The 22732-nt window shown below is 43.0% G+C and overlaps 1 protein-coding gene across 3 annotated transcripts in view; it reads left to right on the forward strand.

Moving 5' to 3' along the window:
• The first annotated feature begins 4139 nt into the window (after positions 1-4139).
• Positions 4140-22732, forward strand: part of PPM1F (protein phosphatase, Mg2+/Mn2+ dependent 1F) — a 28128-nt gene continuing 9535 nt past the window's right edge. The window contains exons 1-6 of one of the 3 annotated variants that reach the window (XM_056347529.1): positions 4140-4438; positions 14820-14953; positions 19088-19287; positions 19924-20112; positions 21274-21417; positions 22387-22480. In XM_056347529.1, coding sequence (XP_056203504.1) covers positions 4263-4438; positions 14820-14953; positions 19088-19287; positions 19924-20112; positions 21274-21417; positions 22387-22480 — 937 coding nt within the window. In that variant the 5' untranslated portion in view covers positions 4140-4262. The remainder of the gene's footprint in view (positions 4439-14819; positions 14954-19087; positions 19288-19923; positions 20113-21273; positions 21418-22386; positions 22481-22732) is intronic. The other 2 variants (XM_056347378.1, XM_056347455.1) reach the window with 2 other exon arrangements.

The following is a 22732-nucleotide window of genomic DNA, read 5'->3' on the forward strand; positions in this document are numbered from 1 at the left end:
TACTCTCTCCTTTCCTTCCATGTGCGCATAGCTGATCATGTCTGGTCATCTGGTCAAGTACAGTTTGTATCATCTGTACCCCCAAAACAGTTTCAGCACTAGTTGTGGCTGGGTGGGAGGATGCCATCGCAGTTTTACATGGTGCAAAGGCTACTGCATTTGAACACAGAATATGCAGGGAGCAACTTGACACGTGATTCACTGGCAACAGGGAGGAAAGACAAGTCCCTACAAAAAGGTAATGTACAACTCGGTTGTTTTAATTGGCACGGTGCGTGCATTTACCGAACAAGAGAACACAGACGAAACACCACAGCCCCAAGCCTGTTCCTCTGATCAAATGTTTATACAGTTACAGCTCAAACATGAACTATGTTTTAATAGTATTGCTTAAAAGACCCAGCCATAGGTAGAATGTCTTTCTGTGGTTCTTGTTTGGTTTTTTTCCTAAATATTAAATGTTCCTCCTGGTAAAAACAAATGGTCTTTGCTTCTCCCTTAGCCTGGAGTGAGTATCTTCTCATGTTTTAAAGATCATCTTGCTATAGTGTCTCAGAGCTGCAGATCTTGGCATAAACTAGAGTAGCTTTCAGGGTGCTTGTATTGATTCAGTTGTCCAAGTCCTCTCTTAGCTCTGTAGCCTGCTTTGGTACACTAGGATACTGCTCTGAAAATACCTGTGTGCTCAGCTGGCTTGTGCTGCTGAGAGCTGGCTGTTGGCTGGGATTTCCGTCCTACTTAGACGATGGCCCTGGAAGTGTGGGAAACCTCTCACTAGTCATTATTCATGGCTTTTGAGGGGTGCGAGAGCACTTTCCTCTTTCTCCAAGCATGGCTTTTATTTTGGCCAGTTGCAGACAAACTTCTGCTTGTAAAATCTCTTTGCTGTATTAGCCCCGGTGGAAATAAAGTGCTGGGAACTTTCTCTCAAGTGCTTAGAATGAGCCATTGATGTGTTCTGGCAGATTTCAGTGGCTCCCTTGTAATTACTGCAAACAGCAAAGTTCTTTCTGATATAGGTATGTCAGTAACTGTGAACAGTTGTTCCGAACTGCCCGTGCCTGTGGCTGAGGAGTGAAGGCATTGGGTTTGTGCTGCACCAGCAGCTGTGGAAGCTTGTCCTCCCTCTGCAGCTGGGCAGCGCGGGGTGGCTGTGGCCCTGGAGAAGGCTCACGGTGCGGGAGGTGCCACAGCGCCTGTCAGTGTTGTGGCCTGGCACACAGGCTGGTGGTGGCAATGGTCTCCAAAGTGGAGTGGAAAAAATGCAGGGGTGATGAGTGGTTTGGTTTCTGTGTAAAACTGACAGGCATATTCCTGGGATTGCTTTAAAAGGTACAAGAGAGCAAGAAACTTCTTAAAATTACGAAGTCCCTGGATATGTGTATCTCACCAACATTCAGGTGAAAACTGCATGTCTTGTGTTTATGGTTCTTACTGGGAAAAAAGAAAAGAATTATGGCATATGAAATTTCAGTTTACATTCCATGGAAAAACCTCAGGGGAGTTTTTAGTACTTAGGAAGTTACCTTTGAAATAGCATCGTTCACTCAAGAGGGGAGAATTGATTTGGCTCCCATAGCTGATAAAAGAATAAAAATTGTCTGTGTGATATGGCTGCAATGCTTGTCCCTGCTGAGCTGGCATTGGTGTGCCCCAGGGAGCTTGCTTTTGTCGGCCTGGGGAGAGGGAAGTAGCAGTTGGTCTTCCAAGAAGGTTGGTGCTAAAAGACAGACAGTGCTCAGGAGTACAAAGAGGATCAAAATGCAGTCGTTTGTTTGTTTATTTGTTTTTTAAAATTCAGTAATTATTTTTGTATGAAAGGAAAAAAGAGAATATATCTCTGATAGGAGCAGGGAAAGAATACAGTGCAGACAAAAAGCACCTGACTGAAAGGGATCAGCGGCCATTTCATGGTCAGTAATACCGAAGGGGTGATTTCATTCTGTATCTAAGGTTACTCTCCTAAATCACTCAACTATTTAAAAACATTTCTTGTTTTTTGGAACTGCTGGTAGGGAGTGATTACAGCAGGGATGTTGCAGGATACAGGTCGCTGTAATTCAGTGTGGGAATATGAAGGGAAGAGGTGGTATAGGAATCTCCTTAACGTCAATGGCTTGGAAATCTCTGAAAACCTCAGCAGTCTCTGTTGCTGAACACAGTAAACTTTGTGCCTGATGCTTCAGTCTGTCATGAATCCTAAAATTTTATTAGCTTCAGCAGGAGTTTAGAGCACTCAGATCCTTTACAAAATGGAGCGTCCAACTACTGAGTTAAAAGCCTGCTTAAAACTGTGATAACATTTTTATGTGATCCTCTGTGAAGTATCCCGGTATAAAAACAAGCAAGTTTTGAAAATATTAACGGTGCTTCCCGTTTCTTTTCAGAGATCTCTTGTAATTTAAAAAAAGTGTGAAGTATATTGTGTTTGCAGACTTTTTCAGTAAAATGGGGACAGCACATGAGAGAGTACTCTGAAATAAAGGTGTCTGAGAAGGAGAAGACAAGAAATCAAGGTACCGCACATGCTTGCAGCAGTGTTATTTCACTGAACATGTACTAGTGCTTCTGGGTAGTTTGCTGTCTGTCCTGGCTTTGCAGCCTCTGGTATTTTATTCCTTCCTCCTCTAAAAATGTTCTGTTATATGCAGTTACCCCTGGCAGATGTTCCAATGTAAGGACAGAATCCTTACCACTCTTCTAATACCTGAAGTAAAAAAGTATTTCTAGTTGTGCATGCTGGAAACTGCTGCTGTTTGGAAGACATCACCTGTTCATGTCTAGATCTTTGAATGCTGAGGAGGAGATGGGAAATACAAATAGGATTAAAGATGTCGGGGGGGGGGGGGGGGGAGGGGAGGGGGAAAGAGTTTGGAAGTTCGGGTGGGCTTTTTTCCCAAACTGAATATTCAGGTTAATGGCTTGATAAAACTATGTGTTTAATACTTCCCAAACGAAAGGCCTGTGTTTTACAGTGTTAAAAATCAGAAAGCCAGTAGACAAAGTAATAAACTTAGAGTCCTGTTTTTGGGAAAAACTTCTGCCATTTCTTGGTTGGATGAGATAAATGAATGGCATTGTGCTGTGGTACCACACTTCAGCGAAGTCACGCTGTTACACTGCTCTGTGTGAGGCAAGATGGGATTTTAGTTGATACGCTGTGAATTCCCAGAAGGTCCCCAAAGATCTATGAGCAGGGTCAGATTCTAGGTGCTTGCATCTTACTAACCTCACTGGGGGTTTTGATACCATAGTCTTTTTGTGAGTCTAGGATGCAGGATTTTCATTCACTCTTCTTGGAAGATTCCAGCTTGGGACAAAGATCCATCTAGTTTACTGACACTCTCCCTTTTCTACACCAGAGCTACTCTTGGACGAGCCAGAAAAGGTTAAATTTGATTGGTGGATGTGGTTATTTAACTACAACTAGTTTGAGAAACAGGTCAGTTTGGTATAGTTCTCTTCAAACTCGCTATGGCTTTAGTGAGCAGTCTGTTGAAGCGACGGTGGCGTGTATTTTCGCCAGTGGTAAGGTTTTTAAAGCTAGTGCCAGTGTTTTGAAAGTGAATAGGCAACAACCTGGCTCGGCTGTGAAATCCGGCTTTGAAGCCAGTTTTTATAGGCGATTCAGTGGAAATGGAAACACGAAGGGATCGTGAGGATCAAGATGGGTGGGTGGGTGGGGATGGGGTGTCTCCGTGAGTAACTTTGGGTGAACCTGCAGCCTGTGCAGCCTTCCCAGCCGCAGGTACCGCTGCACCCGACTTGCCAGGGCGCGTAATTCTTTATAGTCTGATGTAGAATTAGGAAATCAGCGTTTTCGGGTGGGACAGCCTTCGGGCGGGAAGTGGCGAGCTCGGCGCGCGGGTGTCGCTTGCCAACGTGCGTCTGTTCCGCGCCGGCTGGTGCCAGCCCTCCCCGGGGGGCAGAGGGGGCAGCACTGCCTGCTCGCGTCAGGGAACTGCCAGCCGGCCCGCCCGCCCCGGGGGGCTCCCGCCTGTGTGTCCCCCCGCCCCCGGGGGGCTCCCGCCTGTGCCGCCCCGCCCGTCCGGCCACGTGGCTGCCGCGCCCCCCCGCATTCCAGACATGGTTCCCGGCCCCGCCCCCGCCGCGGAGGCCCCGCCCCACCCCCGCGCTTCGCTTAAAGGAGCCGCGCCGGCGCGGCCGCCCGCTGGCCGTGCCCTCCCCGGCCTGCCCCCTCGGCGCCCGTCCCTGCCCAGGGCAGGCGGCGGCCGGGCAGCGCGCCTCAGCGCGGCGCCGCCATGGCGCTGGACGTGGAGGCGGCTGGCGCTCCCCTGAGCTCTTTCCTGAGGGACTTCCCGGCGCCGCTGGGCCCGGCGGAGCCGCTGCCGTGGAGCTCCGCGGGCAGCGGCGCCCTGAGCAAGGCCGAGGTGCCGGGCGCGCTGGCCGAGCGGGCGAGGAGCCTCCTGGGCGGCAGGTGAGCGGCGGGCGGGCGGGCGCCCCTCAGGGCCGGCGCCGCGCTGACAGGCGGCGGGCGCGGGGCCGGAGCAGGTGCAGGCGGCGGGCGGCGCCTCCTGAGGCGCCTTCCCAGGCCCGGGGGCCGCTCGGGGCCGGCCGCGGGCACCGCTCAGCCTCTCGTGGGGGGTTCTGGCCCCCCGCCCCCCTCTTAACTGTTCTTGTGCGTATGCTCCTGAAAGCGGGGCTTCTGGCAGCGTGCTCCTGCCACAGGCCTGCCCGGGTCGGTGCCTCTGTAGTAACTCGGAGATGTTTCTCTCCCACTCTGGGTGCAGGAGAGATTACGTTTCTCTCCGCAGTTAGTGTGACAGGGCCATCCATTCCTGTGGTACAGGGCCAACAGCTGGAGCTCAGCTCCTATGGGAACCTGCGCGACACGCCTGCAGGCCTGCGGCGGGAGGGGGCTTGGTGGGCTGCAGGGCTGCCAGGCCTGGGCAGTGGGCCCACACGGGCCTTTGGCTTCCCAGCCCTCTTGGGTTGTCTCGGCAAGTAGGACACGCTGGCATGGGCTTCTCAAGTAGATGTTTCCTCAAAACTTCCAAGAGCATGCTTGCACCGCCACTGGGAAACGCAGCACTTCTCTCAGCAATGTTTCTGTCAGTCCCTGATTTCAGGAGAGACGTCTTACTGCCTTCATCCTGACCAGTTTAGACTTCAACACCGCTAAGAATTTGGATGCAGCATGCTTCTTTCAGCAAGTTAGTCTCCACCAAAGAACAAGTTGTCTTGCTCTAACCTCTTATCTCCTGGTAACCTCTTGTCTTCGTGGCTGCTTCCTGAAGCACTTCAGTGGTAGGGCCTGCACATTCCAGGTCTTACAGAGTTCCTACCGTGGCCTGCTTAGGTAACGTGTTTGTTAAAGAGTGGGAACAGGGGTTATGGATGGCCTGAAAGAATCTAAGTGGGGAGCTGACTTTGTGCCGAGGGTAACTAGTGAAGACAAGGAGTTAAGGGAGGCCAGTTCTCTTTAGGTATATGCTGAATGTTACCTCATTACTAGCGGAATTTGATAGAAAACAGGGTTTGAATTACATGTCTGTCTACCATCTGGTGCATTTATGAACACTGGATAGGTATTTTTTTTTATTGTTGAGTAGGTATATTGTTGTTGAAAGTGTACAGGTGATTTTTAGGCATGCAAATTGCCTTTAAAACATGAAGTTACTTCTTTATATTACAGAGGTGCTCCTGGACATATCCTTCAGGTAGATGGTGTGCCTAAACCTGAAGTTGAGAAATGCATACAAAAAAAAAGTTTTTTAGGCTGCAGTTGAAAAAGACCCAGATGATCATTGCGTTGCTTAGTCCTGTTTTAACTAAATTGCTCTTGAACAAAACATAGCTGTTGCATTCCTGAATGAGATTGCAAATTCATTGTATGCACTTAATCTTAGAACTCTCTGGAGCCGCAGTGGTTCTGGATGAGCACTTTAAAGAACACAGCAATGCCAGTCTTGAAAAATACTTACCATATGGTAACCCATTTGCTGCGTGGGGCAGGCTAATGTTTTCTAAAATACTTCTGAGAGGACGGTAGGAAGCTGTACGAGATACGGGGTATAGGTTCTTAAAACTGTAGTGATTTTTTTATAACAGCATTTCAGAGTTAACATATCTGCTAACATTCTGTTGTTCTCTAGTGGACATATTAACAGGTGGAAGCAGCAGAAGAGTGCTGCTTTTAGAGTGCTTTCATCTCACCTGTCACTTCTGGTGTTTACACAGAAAGGAGCCTGCCCTGTCAGAAGCTGCATTTTTCACATACCTGCCCTGCAGCCAGATCTGATTAGACAGCGTGCTTTGTGCAGCGTCTTAAGTTGCAAGCTGGAGGAAAAGAAAAAAGGAAAGAAAAAAAACCAGGACAGATTCTTAAAGAAAGTAAAGCAGAATACAAGTGCAGTAATCTATTTATCTTTCTTTTCACAAAATGTACTTGGAAAACAGAAATATGTAAGGAAAATGTTTTTACAAATTCTTGTGGCTGCCGACAGGCAAAACAGTGAAGCAACCCTGTGTGTGATGCTGTGTGCTTGGGTGCAGTGTATCGTGCCTAAAGTGTCAAATGTAGGGATCCCAGCAAATTTACAGCTCAGTTTTGGACTCCTATGATGCAAAGAAACCTAATTTTGCAATTTGAAAAAGGCTGCAGTTTCCTGTTGGGTGTGCTAACTTCTTGCATGTGGAGGAAAAGACCAGTAGAGCCCAAGAGAAGGATCTAGTATTTTGAAAGTGGAGGCCGCCTTCTCGTAATCCATGTAATTAAGGACTAAACCTGAAGTCTCTGATTGTGTGATAAATCGCCGAACATTACGCTTTCTTTCCACGTTCACTGCTGCAGATCAACTCAAAATGCAGTTTCAAAGGTTAAATAAACTTCTTAATTGATCAGAATCCCCTAGATCCTTGCTAAAATAGATAGGGAATGTAAGGAAATAGGAGAAGGAAGGATGCTAAACATTTTAAGGAAAAACAAGGGGAGGGAGATGAAGCTTAGAAGACATTTAAAAGTTTGTGTAAAAGTTGTTAAAGGTGCAGAAGTGATGCCAGATTAGGAAGCGAGTTCACGAGAGGTCACTGTAGCTTAGATCCAGTGATGTGCTGTTGCAGGCTATCACAGTAGCATCCCTAACATGCAGATGGCAGCTCAGTGGAAAATACACACGTTCAAATATCACAGTGTCGATATAACTCGGTTTAACACCATGAAGATGTTATTGGATGTACCTTGCTGGCAGGTGGCATTCATGATTGTTCTGTATTTCCTCAGTTTGAAACTCTTCTGACACTCCGGCATCATAGAATGTATTGTACGTGATGATTAGTAGTGATGAAGGATTTCTCTGTAGATCAAGGAAGTGTTAGGAATTGTATTTGGCACACAGTTCTGCTGTTCTGCTTCTCATTTCTGCATTGTCAGATACTTCATTTACACTTGCACAGATGTGTGGGTCATGCCTTGAAGGACCCAAGCCAATACAGGTCCAGCAATATCCTTGGCTCATGAGATGACATACGGTGATGTTTAGCGTGTTCTTCCAGTTGTTTGGAGGCATAAACCTTTGTGTCTCTGCAAGGCAAAACAATCTTCCTCCACCACCAATCAGGATTTTCACTGAGAAGAGAATGGGGTAAGGAATAACATTTGTTAGGTCCAAATTTTCTAATTTGGAAGGAGTTTCTGAATGCTGTTGCTTCTCTAAGGCTACACACATCTCTTATGTGGAAGCAGTTGGATATCTCAGGCTAACCCCCTTGAATGTCTTTACTAATCTGAAATGAACTATTTCAATGGACTCTGGCAAATGCAGCTAAGCCAAACACTAGCTAAAACAGCCAACCACTTTTGCTTCCTGGCAGGACTTGCACTTAAATCACTAATCTGGTGAAGCTTTGCACAGGTTCCTTCTTTGAATAATTCATTCAAATCAATGGAACTGCCTGCCTTGTATGGAGCTAAATACATATGTAAAATTATGAAGAATTTAGACAGGCTTAAATAATCTCGTTTTGCAGAATTTGAATTAATACATGGTTTTTGGTAAGAGCTATGTGTTCTGACAGTCTGTGGAAATGGATGAATGTGAATGTAGAGTCCATTAGTTACTTCCAAAACTTTAGAAATTAACGTGAAATTTTACTAACTTGCTCTGAAACAGAACATGAGATTAAATCAGACCCCCAAATACGAAAAAGCTTCTGTCAAGGGAAAGGAGAAAGAAACTTTGTATGACCATCTTGTGACATAGCTAAAGAACAATGTGAAATTCCAGCAGCCTTCCTGTTTGAGGAGACTTTACTACAGTAACAGTTGTGAGACTTCAGCTTCCTGTTCTGCCCCCTCCCAAACGATTCACTGTGTTTCATCTCTCAGTTGCCTCAGCATCCTGTTTTGTGTCTTTGTGTTTTACACTGTAAAGCTTACACCCAGGGTGTGGCCCTGGTATCTCTATTTTCAGCATTTCACTGCTCTTAGAATAGTTAATTCAGCAGTTCTGATATTTTGATGGTTTTATGTGATATAAGCCTGAAAGGGGTGGGGGTGGGGGGGTGGACTGTTGCCTCTGGTTTACCCAGTCTCTTCTTAAAACTCCCTTTAGTCTCTTCCTCTGTGAAAACTAGTAATGCCCTGTTTACCGTGACCTCTGCTTTTAATAAATCCCCTAAAATTTACTTCCTTGCTCCTAATTTGTACCATTTAGTGTATGTTATTATAATGCACTATACTTCTCGTTTCTAGGAATCTATTTACAGTATCGGTGATCCATCTACTTCAGACAAGAAAGTCAATTTCACGTGTCATTGCCTGCAAACAAACTTTCTAGTTTTCATGGGACCAGTTGTGTTTGGTAGCAAAAGCAAGCATGGGATTAGCAGAAACAGCCTACTCTTTCAGGAACATGAGTGTTCTCGCTGGTTTATGATTAATAAAGTTAGAATTGGAAGTCTGGATAAAGTTAACGCATAGGAAGAATGTGGCACTTCTGCTGTTTACTAGTTAACAAAACTGGCTCTGGTAATTTTGGGTAGTGGTTAAAACTAGCTTATTTTCTGTTGTGTGTGGTTTGTTTGCTGCTGCTTCTGAAGATGTTGGGAGGACAGTAAAATGGCTTGAAAGAAATGCTGTGTAGCTTGCGTCAGTTCTGACCTGCCTCTAATAGTATATAGAGGTTGGAGAAACTGTTAATTTTGTGATCAGTAAATTGCTTTTTAGAATACATTTCTTAATTTAAAACTCTCAGGGAGTTTTCCCTGTTACAAGATACCCTCAGTAGTAATTTTGGGAAAGAATCATTTTGCCTTTAAAAAGAAAGTGTATGTATGGGGACACCTGCAATATAAGAGAAAAGAAACTTGATTAAATGCTGAAAAAAAGATCAAATCTTAATGATGAGGAAACTTTTAGGGCTTGCCAGTTTCTTTGGTTTTGCTTGGAAAACTGAAGTTGTCTTTCCTTAGGACTTCAGTATTTTGCTCTTACAATCTGTGTGAAACATCCTTTCTATTGCTGTTCAGATTGGGCACCAAGATAAGAAATACTCTATTTTGAAATAACAGATTTAGAGCTTAATTGAAAAGTAGCTTTTGTCAAATTAAGCCTCTCATGTTCTACTGTGTGGTTTTTCTTCCTGCTGAGAATGAAATGCAAGTAGCAGGTGACTCTCCATTGCACATTTTCTGTAAAACTGTTCAGTGATGACTGAAGGGCCTAAACAGATAGATTCTGCATTCTAAAGCTGCTTCTTCTAATAGTTGCAGAAATAAAACTGAAAAAAACCTGCTTCATGTGAAGATGGAAACATAAAAGATTGAAATTATGTGTCTGGCATTGTTTATATATTTGTTTTGATAACATCTTGTTCATCTAGTGAAAAGACCTGATGTCATTAACACAGGAAACAGCTTTCTATGTGTTGTAGGATATCAGATGTTCTCTCCTCAGCAGATACATATTTGTACTTTTCTGGTCACCGTCACCCTGGGAACTCTGGGTGCTGCTGTAATAAATACTAATGCTTAGAGCCACTTGAGTGGAAACATTCTGTCGTCGATTATAAGAATAAAAAGGGGGGAGGGAAATAAAACTAGCAGATTGGGGAGAAAATACTGAATACAAGCAGCTTTTGTTTATGAGGGAGCTTGTGACCTGCTATTATTTTGGCAGTATGAGAGGATCTTTCACTTACTAGAGAACTGCTAGCATTTGCAGATCTGCACTAGAAACACTTTGCTGATATAGCTGTAATGTGCTAGAAATGCACACTGAGTCCACAGTGACAAACTTTGCTTTACTGGCAAAGCTGTGCTGTATGTGATCTGGTGTTGCAGAGCCCATGTAGCAAGCAAGTAAGTGCACAAATACCTCTTCCCTCAGGTATGCAAGCTTGTGCTAGAAGCTATTGCTAGGAGGTAGAGCACCTCTTCACTCAACAACGTACGTGTGTGTGCGCGCGTGTGTACGCACACTCTGAAAGCAAAAGAGTATCGTACAGTGGTGCTTGCCTGCAATACCACTGCTGCCTTGTTGCCATGACTTTGGTAATGATACCTAGAAAGAACATCATGTAACCTCCCCCTGCCCCCTCCAGTATGAATGGTGACAAATGATCAACTACATGACCAATACAATTAGTAATCTCCTGTGCTTCTCTTTGTATAAAGGTTTCCTGACAGTGTGGGAACTTGTGGCTGGGGGTTGTGAATTATTTTCCTTCCAAAAAAAAGTAAAAAATTCAGAAGGCTTTGCATAAACACTGGGTGTTTGATATGGCCTAGTGAGGCTTTGTACCACTCTCCGCCAGGTCACACAGAGCTTGCTTCTCTCTGCTCAAAGTGCTGAAGAGCAGCTGTTCAGAGTCTGCCATCTGCTGCGCTGCTCTGCTTTCTCAAAGCTGCTGTAAGCTGTGGGCATAGAGCACAACGGAAAGTCTGTCATCTATTTTCAAGCCTTTGAAAAAAGTGTAGTCATAGTTGAGGCTGTGGATGAGATGTGGTGGCCTGACCTTTGATGCTCTGGATGCTTCCCCCTTGCCCTGCAAAGCTGTTTACTAGAGACTTCTGAATAAACCCTCTTAAATTTGAGAGGAAGAAGAGGTGGGGGCATCTTTGAACTTGGGACTTGTTTGCAACACTCACTGCAAGGGTACTGGGGATCTTTTAACCCAAATAAAACCAAATATGTGATCTTACTAGGGTTTCTGCTTCCTGAAGGAAGATGCGTATATTCTGTCTTTTCTTTCTGAGGGCAGATACGTAAGGGGTTAATAACAGTCTTACGATTGATCTGGCATACATGAATATGCTGTGGCTGTGGTGGCATGACAGCTTGTCTTTTAAAGTGAAATAAAATAGAGAACTAAACTGAAAAGAAACAAGATAAACAAGAAGAGAAGTAAGTTCTGTTCTGTAACTCATGCCAAATCTAAAGTATGCAAAATAGCGTAATTGCTTTCTACTTCCGTGTGTAACTTTATTTTGGCCCACAGGTACGTGTACCAACAGTAGCTTTGCATAGCTCCTTTCAACAACACTGCATGTGTCCAGTAGTCCAGAATCTTTCGAGGAGGATGACATATACATTTGTGTTCTTTATTAGCATAAGTATTGGTTTACTGTTCAACTTGCCACTTTTATCTATACCCAAGTTTTAAAAATGAGGCTTGAATTTTACCGTAAGTGGCTGGAGGTTATGAACTCCGTGCTGCAGGCACTGGCGATCTGACTTTAGCTGGCGGTGAAGCTACAATGCCTCATCTGCACTGTTACAACATGCATTAATTCTTTTTTATTATTTTTTTGTTGTGGTCAAAACACACCCTTTTTGTTAGCAAAGAAATAGCCTGTAGCAAAGAAATTCTTAAGTACTACTACTAGCCTGTGTATGCTGAGGCTAGTAATTAGTGTTGTGTGTGTCATAGAAATGGGGCTGACATGATTCTCTTAAGAAAAGGTAACATGTTTTCCACATAGCATGCCCCACCAGCTTCTGTCTTCTTCCCAACACAGTTGTTTTTCCACTTAGGAAGCAGCTACAGTATTTCTTATGATTCATGAAGATTAAATTATGCTTGGTTCAGCCTGTCAGCAGGGTGTCTTGGGCTTCTTTTGAAAGTAAGATTTTAACAATAAGTGACATTCTTCTTTGCTTACAGAAGAGGTTTGAAGTCTGTTACGGTAACTGCAGTGGGCTTCTACTTTTACACTGGTTGCCATAGGTACTGTGCCTGCTTCCAAATACTCTCGAGCCAAGTGAGACCTTGTAGCTCTCAACTAAAGCAGCAGTCCTTACTCTTCTTTAATTGTATATTTTGTTAACTCTTGAAATCTTTGATTTAGAGGATGATACTAGAACCAGTAAACGTTGAAACTGAACGGAACATGCCATTGCTGTGGAGCTCTGTTTACGTGAGCTTGAGAAGAAAACCAGGTTTACCAGTATGGTAGTACTAGCATTAAGATTTCATTAAGCTATCAACAAATATGTTCTGTTCAGAACCAAGGTAAATGGGTAGTGTCATTTTTTAGGCTTTTATTTTATCGTTTGTCAATGTGTCGGAATCAACTGCTCAGTGTTGTTGGTGGCTGCGTAACAAATAAAATCCTAATAAACAACAATTTTCTTTGTATAGATTTGCAAAACCGTGGAGGGGGAGGAAATGCATAGGAAGTAAAGCTGAATGAAGTGTATCGTCACTGAGGAATCTGAATTTCCTTTTTAGGAACTGGGTGGCAACTGGAAAAAGTTGAAGGATGTGACATAATGACTTGTAAACCTTTTCTTTGTTACAGGCATCCTGTAAGCAGAGGATTATACAGGACTTGTGAATTACAGCAGTTTGTATACTGCCTTTTGTTTAAGCTTCTCTGTGTGGACCCAGCTCAGTAAGTCAGGGCTGTGGAAAGCAGAAGTCTGCAACGTTTAAAATCAAAGTATTAAGCCCTTTTCTGATGCTGAGCTGGAAACCCAGACAAGATTTGCATTTTTCCTCCAGCATAGCAGAGAGATTCTGAAGATGACTGAAGCTGTGGCCCTCACTGTGCATTTAAATGCATAGCTGTTTCATTTAATATTTTTTTGTCTCTGTTCTTGGAGCTGAAACCTGATTTAACTAAAGCTTCTGACTTTCAGCAGCATCCAGCTACACATCTGACATTGTGTGGCTTACATCTTCATATTCCTTTCTTTTTCACCTATACAAACAAAAACAGGAAGTAGGACTTTGTGTGGGGGTTTGCCAGAGCAGTTTTGGATGTATTTCTTGCTTGACTTTTTAAAAGGTTGTCTGTTAGTGTCAGAGTGATTGTAAGCAGGCATTGTTACTTGTATCTTGGGTAGGAAAGGAACTGACTCCCTTAAACATACTAGCCTTAAAAAAGAAATAAAAAGCCAGTTTCTGGCTTCCCTTGATGTGATATGACTGTAGCTAGCACTGAAAGGACTGCAAACACGTTGCCATCTATTTGAAGTACCAAAATGACTCATTAAAGTAGGCCATCACTGTACCGAATGTGTAGCATAAACCACGGTTCTGTTAGCAGCCTGCTGACTAACACAATGCTTTCTGTTTGCTGCCACAGGAGGTACTCATACATGGCTGTGAGGCTGTGACAAGGCCTCTCTTTCAGAAGCACAATGGCAAAAGGCATTTCAGCTTGTTGTCACTGGGATCTAAAACCTCATGGTCTTCCCCTTCCCACTCTTCTGTATGCGCAAAACCAGTCATCTCTGTTGAACATCTGCAGAGACTGGTTGCTTCCACCATTTCTTACTCTGTAGCTAGTTTTATGTGGGACTTTCTAAATGTTTCTTGGCAAAACAAAAGTCTTGTCTTTGACTTGCTGCAGGTGCCTTAATGTGTTGTTTGCTTTGGTTGTATAATTTGAAGCTTTGTGGGTGTCAAACACACCATGAACGGCAGATAAAACGCTTTTTATGGACATCCACGCTTATTCTTCGTTGTGCTTATAGGCAATGTCTGGAATGCGCGTTATGTACTGTAATTGTTAGTGCCTGCCATGGGAATATAGTGAATAGAAAAGAGTTATTTTCTAGTAGCCCCATTTTAAAGTTGGATTGGGCTTATTTGTTTATAGATTCAAAAGCATTATAGCAAGTATGAGCTTCCTGTAAAGCACATAACTTGCATAAAGCATTAAGTAAAAAGGAGAGGGTGTGTAGATTGTGTATCATTATTGTCTTCTAGATGCTTCAGCTGAATCATAAGCCTTGGAGTCTTTTCTTATCCTAGTCCCCAGTGCCAACTCTTTGCACCTTCTTCCTGGGTGATTTCTTTGGGGAACTTCTAGTCAGGAGAAACTGAGTGTGAAGGGGCTGTGGGTTAGTACTGAGCATGACTTCTCTTGTGGAGGGAAGGGAATTGGAGTCTTAAGTAACCTTTTTGGAGATTTGCATGTACCACAAGGCAGAGATCCTGATACTGTCTGTGGTGAGACAGTAGACTGCAAGCAAGAAATGTTGTGTAGTGAGTAGAGCCAAAATGTTTGTATTCAGAGGCTAGAACTGAAGGTAGCAGTTCCCATCCAAGAGCTCAAGAGAGGAAGGTACCATCTGTGACTGGAGCGTGAGGCAGCAGTTTGAAAACATGATTCATACGCATCTTCCTCTTTGCATTCTTGAGAAAGCAGTTGTCTAACTGAAGATCTTACTAAAGATCTGTGAATAAATATTGAACATATGGTTTCCTCTACTAGTTTACTAATGAAGTTGGAATTACTGATTGTGTGTAATGCTTTCTAATTCCGAGGTCACCAGCCATAAACAGCGAAGTTGTAGCTCAATTTAAACTAATGCAGTCTGTTTTGCTTTCCCTTCCTTTTCTTACCAGCAGAGGTGTTTCACCACTTCTTGCAGCATCATTGATCCATGCTGCGGTTGACGAAGTTCTCCAAACAGACTTGACTGAATTTAAGCAGCAAAGTGTGGAAACAGAGGGAGAAGGAGATGAGGAAAGGTTCACCTGTAAGTATACTTTTTTCCTTCTGTGGTTTTCCTAGAGGATGTCTCTTGGAAGACTTCAGTGTTTTGAAATGTTTCCCAGAATATTTGGTTAGGCTGTCTGGCAAGCAGCAGTGAACAGAACTTTACTTGCTCCTGCTGCGTATCTGTGTGATGAAAGGTAGCTATGCTAGTTTTGTGGGCAAGATGCAAACATGGTGTCTAGAGCCCCGGACTGATTGTGTGGATTGGCTTTCTGGAAAGGGAAGAGAGTTTCTCTTCCCAAAAAGAATTAATGACTGTGTCCACTGTGCTTCCTGAACTGCGCTGATTCAGAAGTTTTCTTTTCCTTGTTGAATAATTTCATTCAAATTGAACTGCTTCAGTTCCTACCTTAAGTTGATAACCTCTTATATTTTTGAAGTGTGCCCTTTTCTCTTTGGTGGATTGACCTTAGCTAATGACTCCTACGTTTTGACACTGGCATCATCACAGTTGCTGTTGTGCAGCCATGCTGACACCTTAAATTCATCTGTATAATCCATCTTGCTTTTGTTTGTCCTTGGGAACCAGATTTTGGGACCTGTGGCCCCCTCCACAGCCTGAACATTGTGAAACTCCAGATTTTTCTCTTGGCAAGTTTCTCAGCAGTCTCTGTCATTATCGATTACTTCTCTTCCCACCTTCCTCTATAAAGATGGGATGCTGAGGGATGAAAAACGTGATGCCTGAGTCTCCTGCCTGATGCCTGCATTCTCTCCTGTCCGCGTGAACTGGAGTGAGAGCAGACCTTGGTGACTGAGTATAGGGTTTGTGCCTCATCTAACAGATGGCCCTACGGCATTTACATGCTGAAGTGTTTAAGATTAGACTTCACCAAGCCTTCAGTCCCAGTGCCAAGGATTTAAATGCAGCAGGATGCAGGCGGAGTGGGAGATAAAAATGGAGCACAGATGTCTTAGGCAAACTAGTGTGTCTGTAAGGGGAAATACTCGCCCTTCCATTTCCCTGTAATGACTTGAAAGGTGGTTCAGCGTGCCCAGAGGATATGTCTCCAAGCAGAGCTCTGGCAACAGCCAGGATACCACACTTCCCAGACACCTATTTCAGTAGTCACCTGCAAGTCTGAAACGGCAGGAGGGGGAACATATGTGATGCAGTTCTGCTGCACCCTGAATATTCCATCCCTTGCCTTAATGCTTGTGGCCTTCATCTGGCCGGAGAGATTCAGCAAGCTTCCAGCGCATTGCATGGGAAGAGCTGGCATCGCATCAGCTTGGCTGGGGTCTGAACGACGGGCCGAGCCCCCGCTCAGCTCCTGCGGTGCGGGGAGGGCAGGCTGGTGGGCAGGGGGCAGCGGCACGGCCTGGACCCCTGCCCCTCACTGCCCCGCGCCCTCTGGCGCCCTCTGGCGGATCGGGCCGCGGCCTCTGGCGCCCCGCGGTGGGGCTGCGGGGGCCCTCCCGCCACCCGTGCAGAAGCAGGTTCCCAGATCATGCCGCAGGCCTTCAGAGGTTCTTGCGGGTGCCTCTGCCACTCGCTTTGAATTGAGCCCCCCCGGAGCGCCCTGTCCCTGCGCTCCCTGGTGTCTGTCTGGGAGCAATTGTGTGGGTTTTGCTGCCACTGAGGAGTTTTACGTGGCTAGGTGGCTTTGTGCAGGGGAAGATGAAAGTACACATCTTCCATAACTAGAAGCCCTATGTTACATTTGCAGCGTTGGCTGCAAGGCACATGATAAGATACACCATTGTCAAAAGCGATATAAATGCATCTATCATACTTTCTGCCTTACATCAGAGAGAATTGTGGCTTACTTCGTTGTGATTTTGTGCTCCAGTAGTGTATCTTTACTTGCTATCACTCAACCTCTATAGAAAAATAAGGAACAGCATATTGTAACCCGCATACAATAATTATGTAGGTTTTCGGCACAAATAGTTGACAAAGCAGCTGGAAACTGGTCAGCAGAGCATGTTGCAGTCAGTCTGCTGGGTACTCTTCATTGACTCCCATGTAATGACCTTTGAGGTGAACTGTAGCAGTAATACAAGATGTGAACTGCTATGTATTTGTGAGCCTAGGGTTATAATTTCTAGTTCTGGGCCTTATGAAAATCTTGGGCTCGTGGAACTTCAGTTAGTGAATCTTACCTGAACACCTAAGAAATTATAATGTTTAGAAACAGTGGGTAATGAAGAACTTGATAGCACACAGGCATTTGCTTGGTCACAAGCATGTAATGTCTCTGAAATTGTGTATGATCCCATTATACTGGTGACACTTGTACAATAATTCCTGCTACTGTTTTGCTGTAAAAGCTGTAAAGGTACAGGATTGGAGTCCGCTTTTAAGATAGCGCAGGCAAAATCAGAAATTCCTTGGATGAGTTCTATCTTGAACTAGTTCAGGTCCTCTCTCACCACTCCTTGTCAACAAATGCCCTAGAATCTTCCCTGTTCTGATGGCTGAAACCTTTTTAAATTTCTATCATATGTATTCCTGTCTATTTTATGTTTGGTCATTTTTGTGCCACCATTGTCATTTCAATTCCCTATTCACCATTCCCCTATCAAACTTTATGGCAATCTGCTTACTGTTCAGGTGTTTGCATTATCTAATCTCAGCAAGGAGTATCTACTTTAAAGGCATTAATTTTTCTGTGCATTTGGATTGTACTTGTTTTCCCTGTCTTGTAATAGCTATTACATCACTTTAACTGTAAAACTAGGAAGAAAGATGTTCCTTGTGCTGCAGCATAGTGTGGACTCTGTCTTCCTGCATTGCAATAATAACTCACTGGCAAAACAACGTAATTGGAATGAAAGAGAAGTGATTATATGAAAGCAAAGTATGTACGTGTGCCTATATGAGTACCACTGTTTGATGTGGTATACTACGGAATTATTTCTGGTGTTAAGGTGCTAAATTTAATGTCATATTTCACAAGCTTCCTATTTAAACAGCAATGTGTGTCCAAGTCTTCTGGTCAGTATTAGTCAAGACATTTACAAATATGTAAACTAATAATAGCTGTAGACAAAGCTGTCTAAGGTGCTGTCCTATTTAATTATATTTTTATATGGGATGACCTAATATTTAAAAGTTTTAATATCTTGCCCATTCAGACCGGCATATTAAGCAAACTGAAAGTAGTTTTGGTTAATAGGTAGTGACTGCTAATCAAAGATCTGTGTTTAAATTGAAGCTTTCAATTCACCAGGACCAGAGCTGCATCTGAAGCTTTGAGGCAGGGTTCTTACTCAAATAACAAAACTTTAAATTATTACCTATTCTGAGAGACACAGCATTGCAAAGCTAGACACAGTGCCAAACACCAAACCATTTAGTCTAATGAACAATAAGTTTGGATTAATTGATCTTTGGGACCTGTCAGAAAAGGATTGGATTTGAGTGTCTGGCTGGAGCTTTTCACACTATGCTCAATGGATGTTTACAGTTCTGCTCTGTAATGACAAAGCAGGAAGGTGGCGGAAGTGTTCTTCTGTCCCTCTAGCTCCTGCAACCATGTGTATTTAAAAAGATTTAAAAAAGCTTAAAATTCTAATCTGTTCAGCTCAACTGTGAGTTGAGTTATTGACCTCAACAAAACATTCTCAGACTTCCTTGTTGTTTTCTGTGGAAGTGGTTCAGTAGGACATAACCTGACCCAAAACCAGGCTAATGCTTTTTCAACCCTTGTGTCCAAGAAGACAGCAGTCTCTTATCTCTGAGGCTTTTCTGCCTGCTTGATTATTCCCTTTGTTTTTTGTTTTTGTTTTTTTTATAAGGGGTGCACTCCTACCACTATACCTTGTGCATTTCACTCATATAACAACATTAATATCTAATATGCCAGATGGATTTTGGGGTCTTTGTTAGGATTTTTGAAATGTAATCACCTACTTGTTAAGCCTCAGTTTTGAAAGAGAACTAGTAAGTAAAGAAGCTGCTCTTATCCTTAGTATTGTATTATTTTCCATTGCCACTTTGTCTCCACATTATTCTCAGGAGCCTATTTTAATTCTTACAGAGCCTGTAAAGACAATGTGTGTATGTAGCTCTACGGAAAGAGACTTGAAGGAAAGAGAGGCCAAGAGATGGAGTAGTGTAGGAAGATGGGGTGCACAACAATGGGTTTTTTTTCTCTTTGTCTGTCAGTGCTGGATGGAGAGTCATTGCAGCGCTGCTTCTTTAACAAGCTTCGGGATGTTTGCTTTGAGTGGCAGAAGCAGCTGCCACCACTGAGACCACTGAAGCGATTCCTGCTTGTTTCCATCCACGCCATCCGTAACACTCGCCGGAAAATGGAGGACCGCCATGTTCTGCTCCCAGAGTTCAATCAGCTGTTTGGTTTATCAGTAAGTCTGGGCAGAATTGGGGAGGGCAGGTTGTTAGCTTTTCAGCATTCCTGTGAACACAATGACCTCATGATGGATCATCTGTGAAATGGTAAGAATTTGTTGCCACAGATTATTTATCACATCTGTGCTGGAGGCAAAGACTTACTGACTCAGATCACTAGGGGCTAACCACTGCCCTCATACAGAAGGATCCTGTGACCTTGGGTTTCACGTTGTGATACAGGGTGATGGGTGGTTCACCTGGTGTTACCTTGTTGGAATTACAACGTTCTTGTGACTGAGGTAGCAGATATATTAAGAAAAGAAGGGGGGAGAACAGCAGTTGTACAAGTATAAGCACCAATTAATGAAGCTGCAGTGGGACTACGTAATCAGCTGTCTGCTGTTTCAATCCCAGATTATTTTCAAGAATATTAAATGACTTAGCAGCAAAGAAAGAAAAGTAATTCCCCTGCAAATTGCCCATTTTATGCATTTTGTACATGGTAAACTGACTTAAATTGCCCTTACCTATGTGGTATTGTATGGAAGAAAGTCCAGAATAAAGAATCTTTGCTTGCTGGTACCAGTCTGTGAGCTGTTTTGGTTTTGAACGTGAATGTGTCTTCCTCTCTCTCCCCCTCCCCGCAAAAGGATGACGTTGATCGCGCTTACTTTGCGGTATTTGACGGCCATGGTGGAGTGGATGCTGCCAATTATTCAGCAACCCATTTACATGTAAATGTTGGGCTACACAAAGAGATTGTTAAGAATCCAGCTGAGGCCTTGAAATGCTCTTTCCAGAAGACAGATGAAATGTTTCTTTTCAAAGCCAAAAGAGAGGTGAGTGGGTAGAGATTAATTCCATTGTATTTAAATAACACTGAGAACTGTTGGACAACATGGTATTATCTAGAAAATTCTGGCAGTACAGTTTCTTTGAATCACTGACTTCTTTATGAAATTATGCTACGTGTAAAGGTTTTCTTTGATCAAATTATTTCTTTTTTTTTGAGGAAAAACAAAATGACAGTGCTTGCAAGTTCAAGATGAGTGATTAAAAAGAAGTGTTAAGTGGTTTAAATGATCCTGACATACCAATTGTTTAAGAGAACACTCTGCTGCCTCTTTGCCTAAATTAGCCTCTAGATGTTCCGTTGTACTACCTCTTACCTGGAAAAGATGTCTCTCTCTTCCTGATAATACAGTCACTGTCTTCCTCTTTCTTGTCCTGCCACTAGTGTCACAGGTGGTTGTAAGATGAAAAATATTATGTGATTTAAATAGGACTTAAATTAATTAAACTTATTGATCAGGTTTCAATCCAGTTGGTATGATGAACATCCTTTCTTCAAATCTACGTAATGGGAGGATGGTTTATTATATAGTTTAATGAGAACTCTTTTATTGTAGCAGTAACTGAATATGGAAGTCTGTTGTCAATATCGTCATTTCTGTCAATGAGGTACAAAAAAAGGGACCAGCATCTTCATGAGGTCTGACTCTCAATAATCTTTACAGGGAATCTGGGAGAGTTCGGTTCCTTGCTTTGTTGACATCCTCATTTAAATACCCAAGGATAAGGGGTTATATGCAGAGCAAGGTGTCTGTAGTTGCTAGTAGCAGAGTGGAGAGTGTGAAAGGGACTGGGGAGACCTGTGTGTATTTGTGAAATGTTTATACTACTGAAATTCAGATCCTTTTTTCTGTGTGTCTCTGTGTTTTGAACAATAGAGGTCTTAGTTTCCTGGATCAGTTTTGGAATTGATAGCAGAGAAGGAAGAACATAACAAAGGCATTATTCTCCATCTGCATGTTAGAATATGTAAATAGTTTATTTCAAGTCTGTCTGATATCTTGTACCTTTTTTTCAGGTGCCTGAATTATGATTGGCAGATCTACTCTGCTGCATTTAAGTGTGATTAAACTTAGGTTTATAATATTGCCATGTAGCCTAGTAGGGCTTGTTGAATATTCACCTAACATACCTGTTTTCTTCTGTAGAAGCTGCGGAGTGGTACAACAGGTGTATCTGCATTGATTGTAGGAAACAAGCTACACATAGCATGGCTAGGGGACTCACAGGTAATGCTTGTGCAGCAAGGAAAAGCTGTGACGTTAATGGAACCTCACAAACCAGAGAGAGAAGTAAGTCTGACTTTATTTTCTCTGATATGTGTGTTGTCAGAATCTTTCTTGAAATGTTTTGGAATCAAGCCTTCTTGAGTGCTTGGTTTTTTACATAATTACGTATATTGTATGGTAGGATTCAGAGAATTGGTAATTTCTGGTTTTTCCATCCACTCCTGCGTCTTGAAAAGGTGATTCCTACAGGTGTGCCCTCTTGAATGTACTGATGGTACTGGTAGTCCTGACTTCAGTTCCCACTGAGACTGTCATTTCAAAATTTGTAGTAATTAAAGACTTCCATGGGATTTTTATGTGTGTGAATTTAAAACTGCCTGTTACAAATTAACTTATTAATTTGAGACTTACAGCTTTGTAAAATCTTAGCATAATGCAAGTCTTTCATAATATGCTATACCATCTTTCAAAAGCTAACGATAATCTACTAGCTTAACTGGCTTAAAGTGTATTGTGTAGCCAGATATTTTATTAAATGAAATTTGATGGGGATCTTGTGAGTTCAGATAGCATTGCATGACTCTGCCTTCATAGCATGAATATTTGTAATAACTGAGTAATTAAAGGAGGATCAATGCAAATACTGTTTCTACATAGTCTTGTTATCTTGCTTTTCATTCCAAATATTTACATATTTACCCACTTGTTGTATGGGATGAGAAGAAGTGGCAGGAAAGGGTACCTATCTATATGGGAAAGAACGTCATGATACAAAAAATCAAGAATTTGTGGTTTTGTGGACAAGCCGTGGTACAGTTGCGAAGTAGGTGGGTTGTATCCAGAAATCTTAGGAGCATGTTTCCCAGCTAGATTCTGATAGGTGTGTTTGCTATATTCATAGTATAAATACAGAAGCTGACACAGCTCTTAGTTTTTACTTTTGTCTTTTTTTTCCCCTCGACTGGGTAACGGCAAGGTCAGTAAGCCATGGGAAGGCTTTCAGTATAAAAATTGTATTCTTCTCTCTTTCAGGATGAGAGAGCACGTATTGAGACTCTGGGTGGTTGTGTAACCTATATGGACTGCTGGCGGGTTAATGGTACCTTGGCTGTTTCCAGAGCAATTGGTAAGATAAACCATCAAAATTGGTATAGTTCATATTAAATTTGATTGAAACACCCCACCTGAGACTGTATGTTTACTGTGAATGCAGTTTTGCTTAGCATCGACCAAATAGTAAACCACTCATTGTCTTTGCCATAAGGCTAGCTTACAGGTATATCACTTGCGTAGTTTGCAGCTGTATAATCTTACTGGTTTTACCATAAGCATAGAATATTGTTTTATTTTACATACTAGCCATGAAAGTCCTAATTCT

This window comes from Falco biarmicus, chromosome 1 (genome assembly GCF_023638135.1).
Source record: "Falco biarmicus isolate bFalBia1 chromosome 1, bFalBia1.pri, whole genome shotgun sequence".
Taxonomy (NCBI): domain Eukaryota; kingdom Metazoa; phylum Chordata; class Aves; order Falconiformes; family Falconidae; genus Falco; species Falco biarmicus.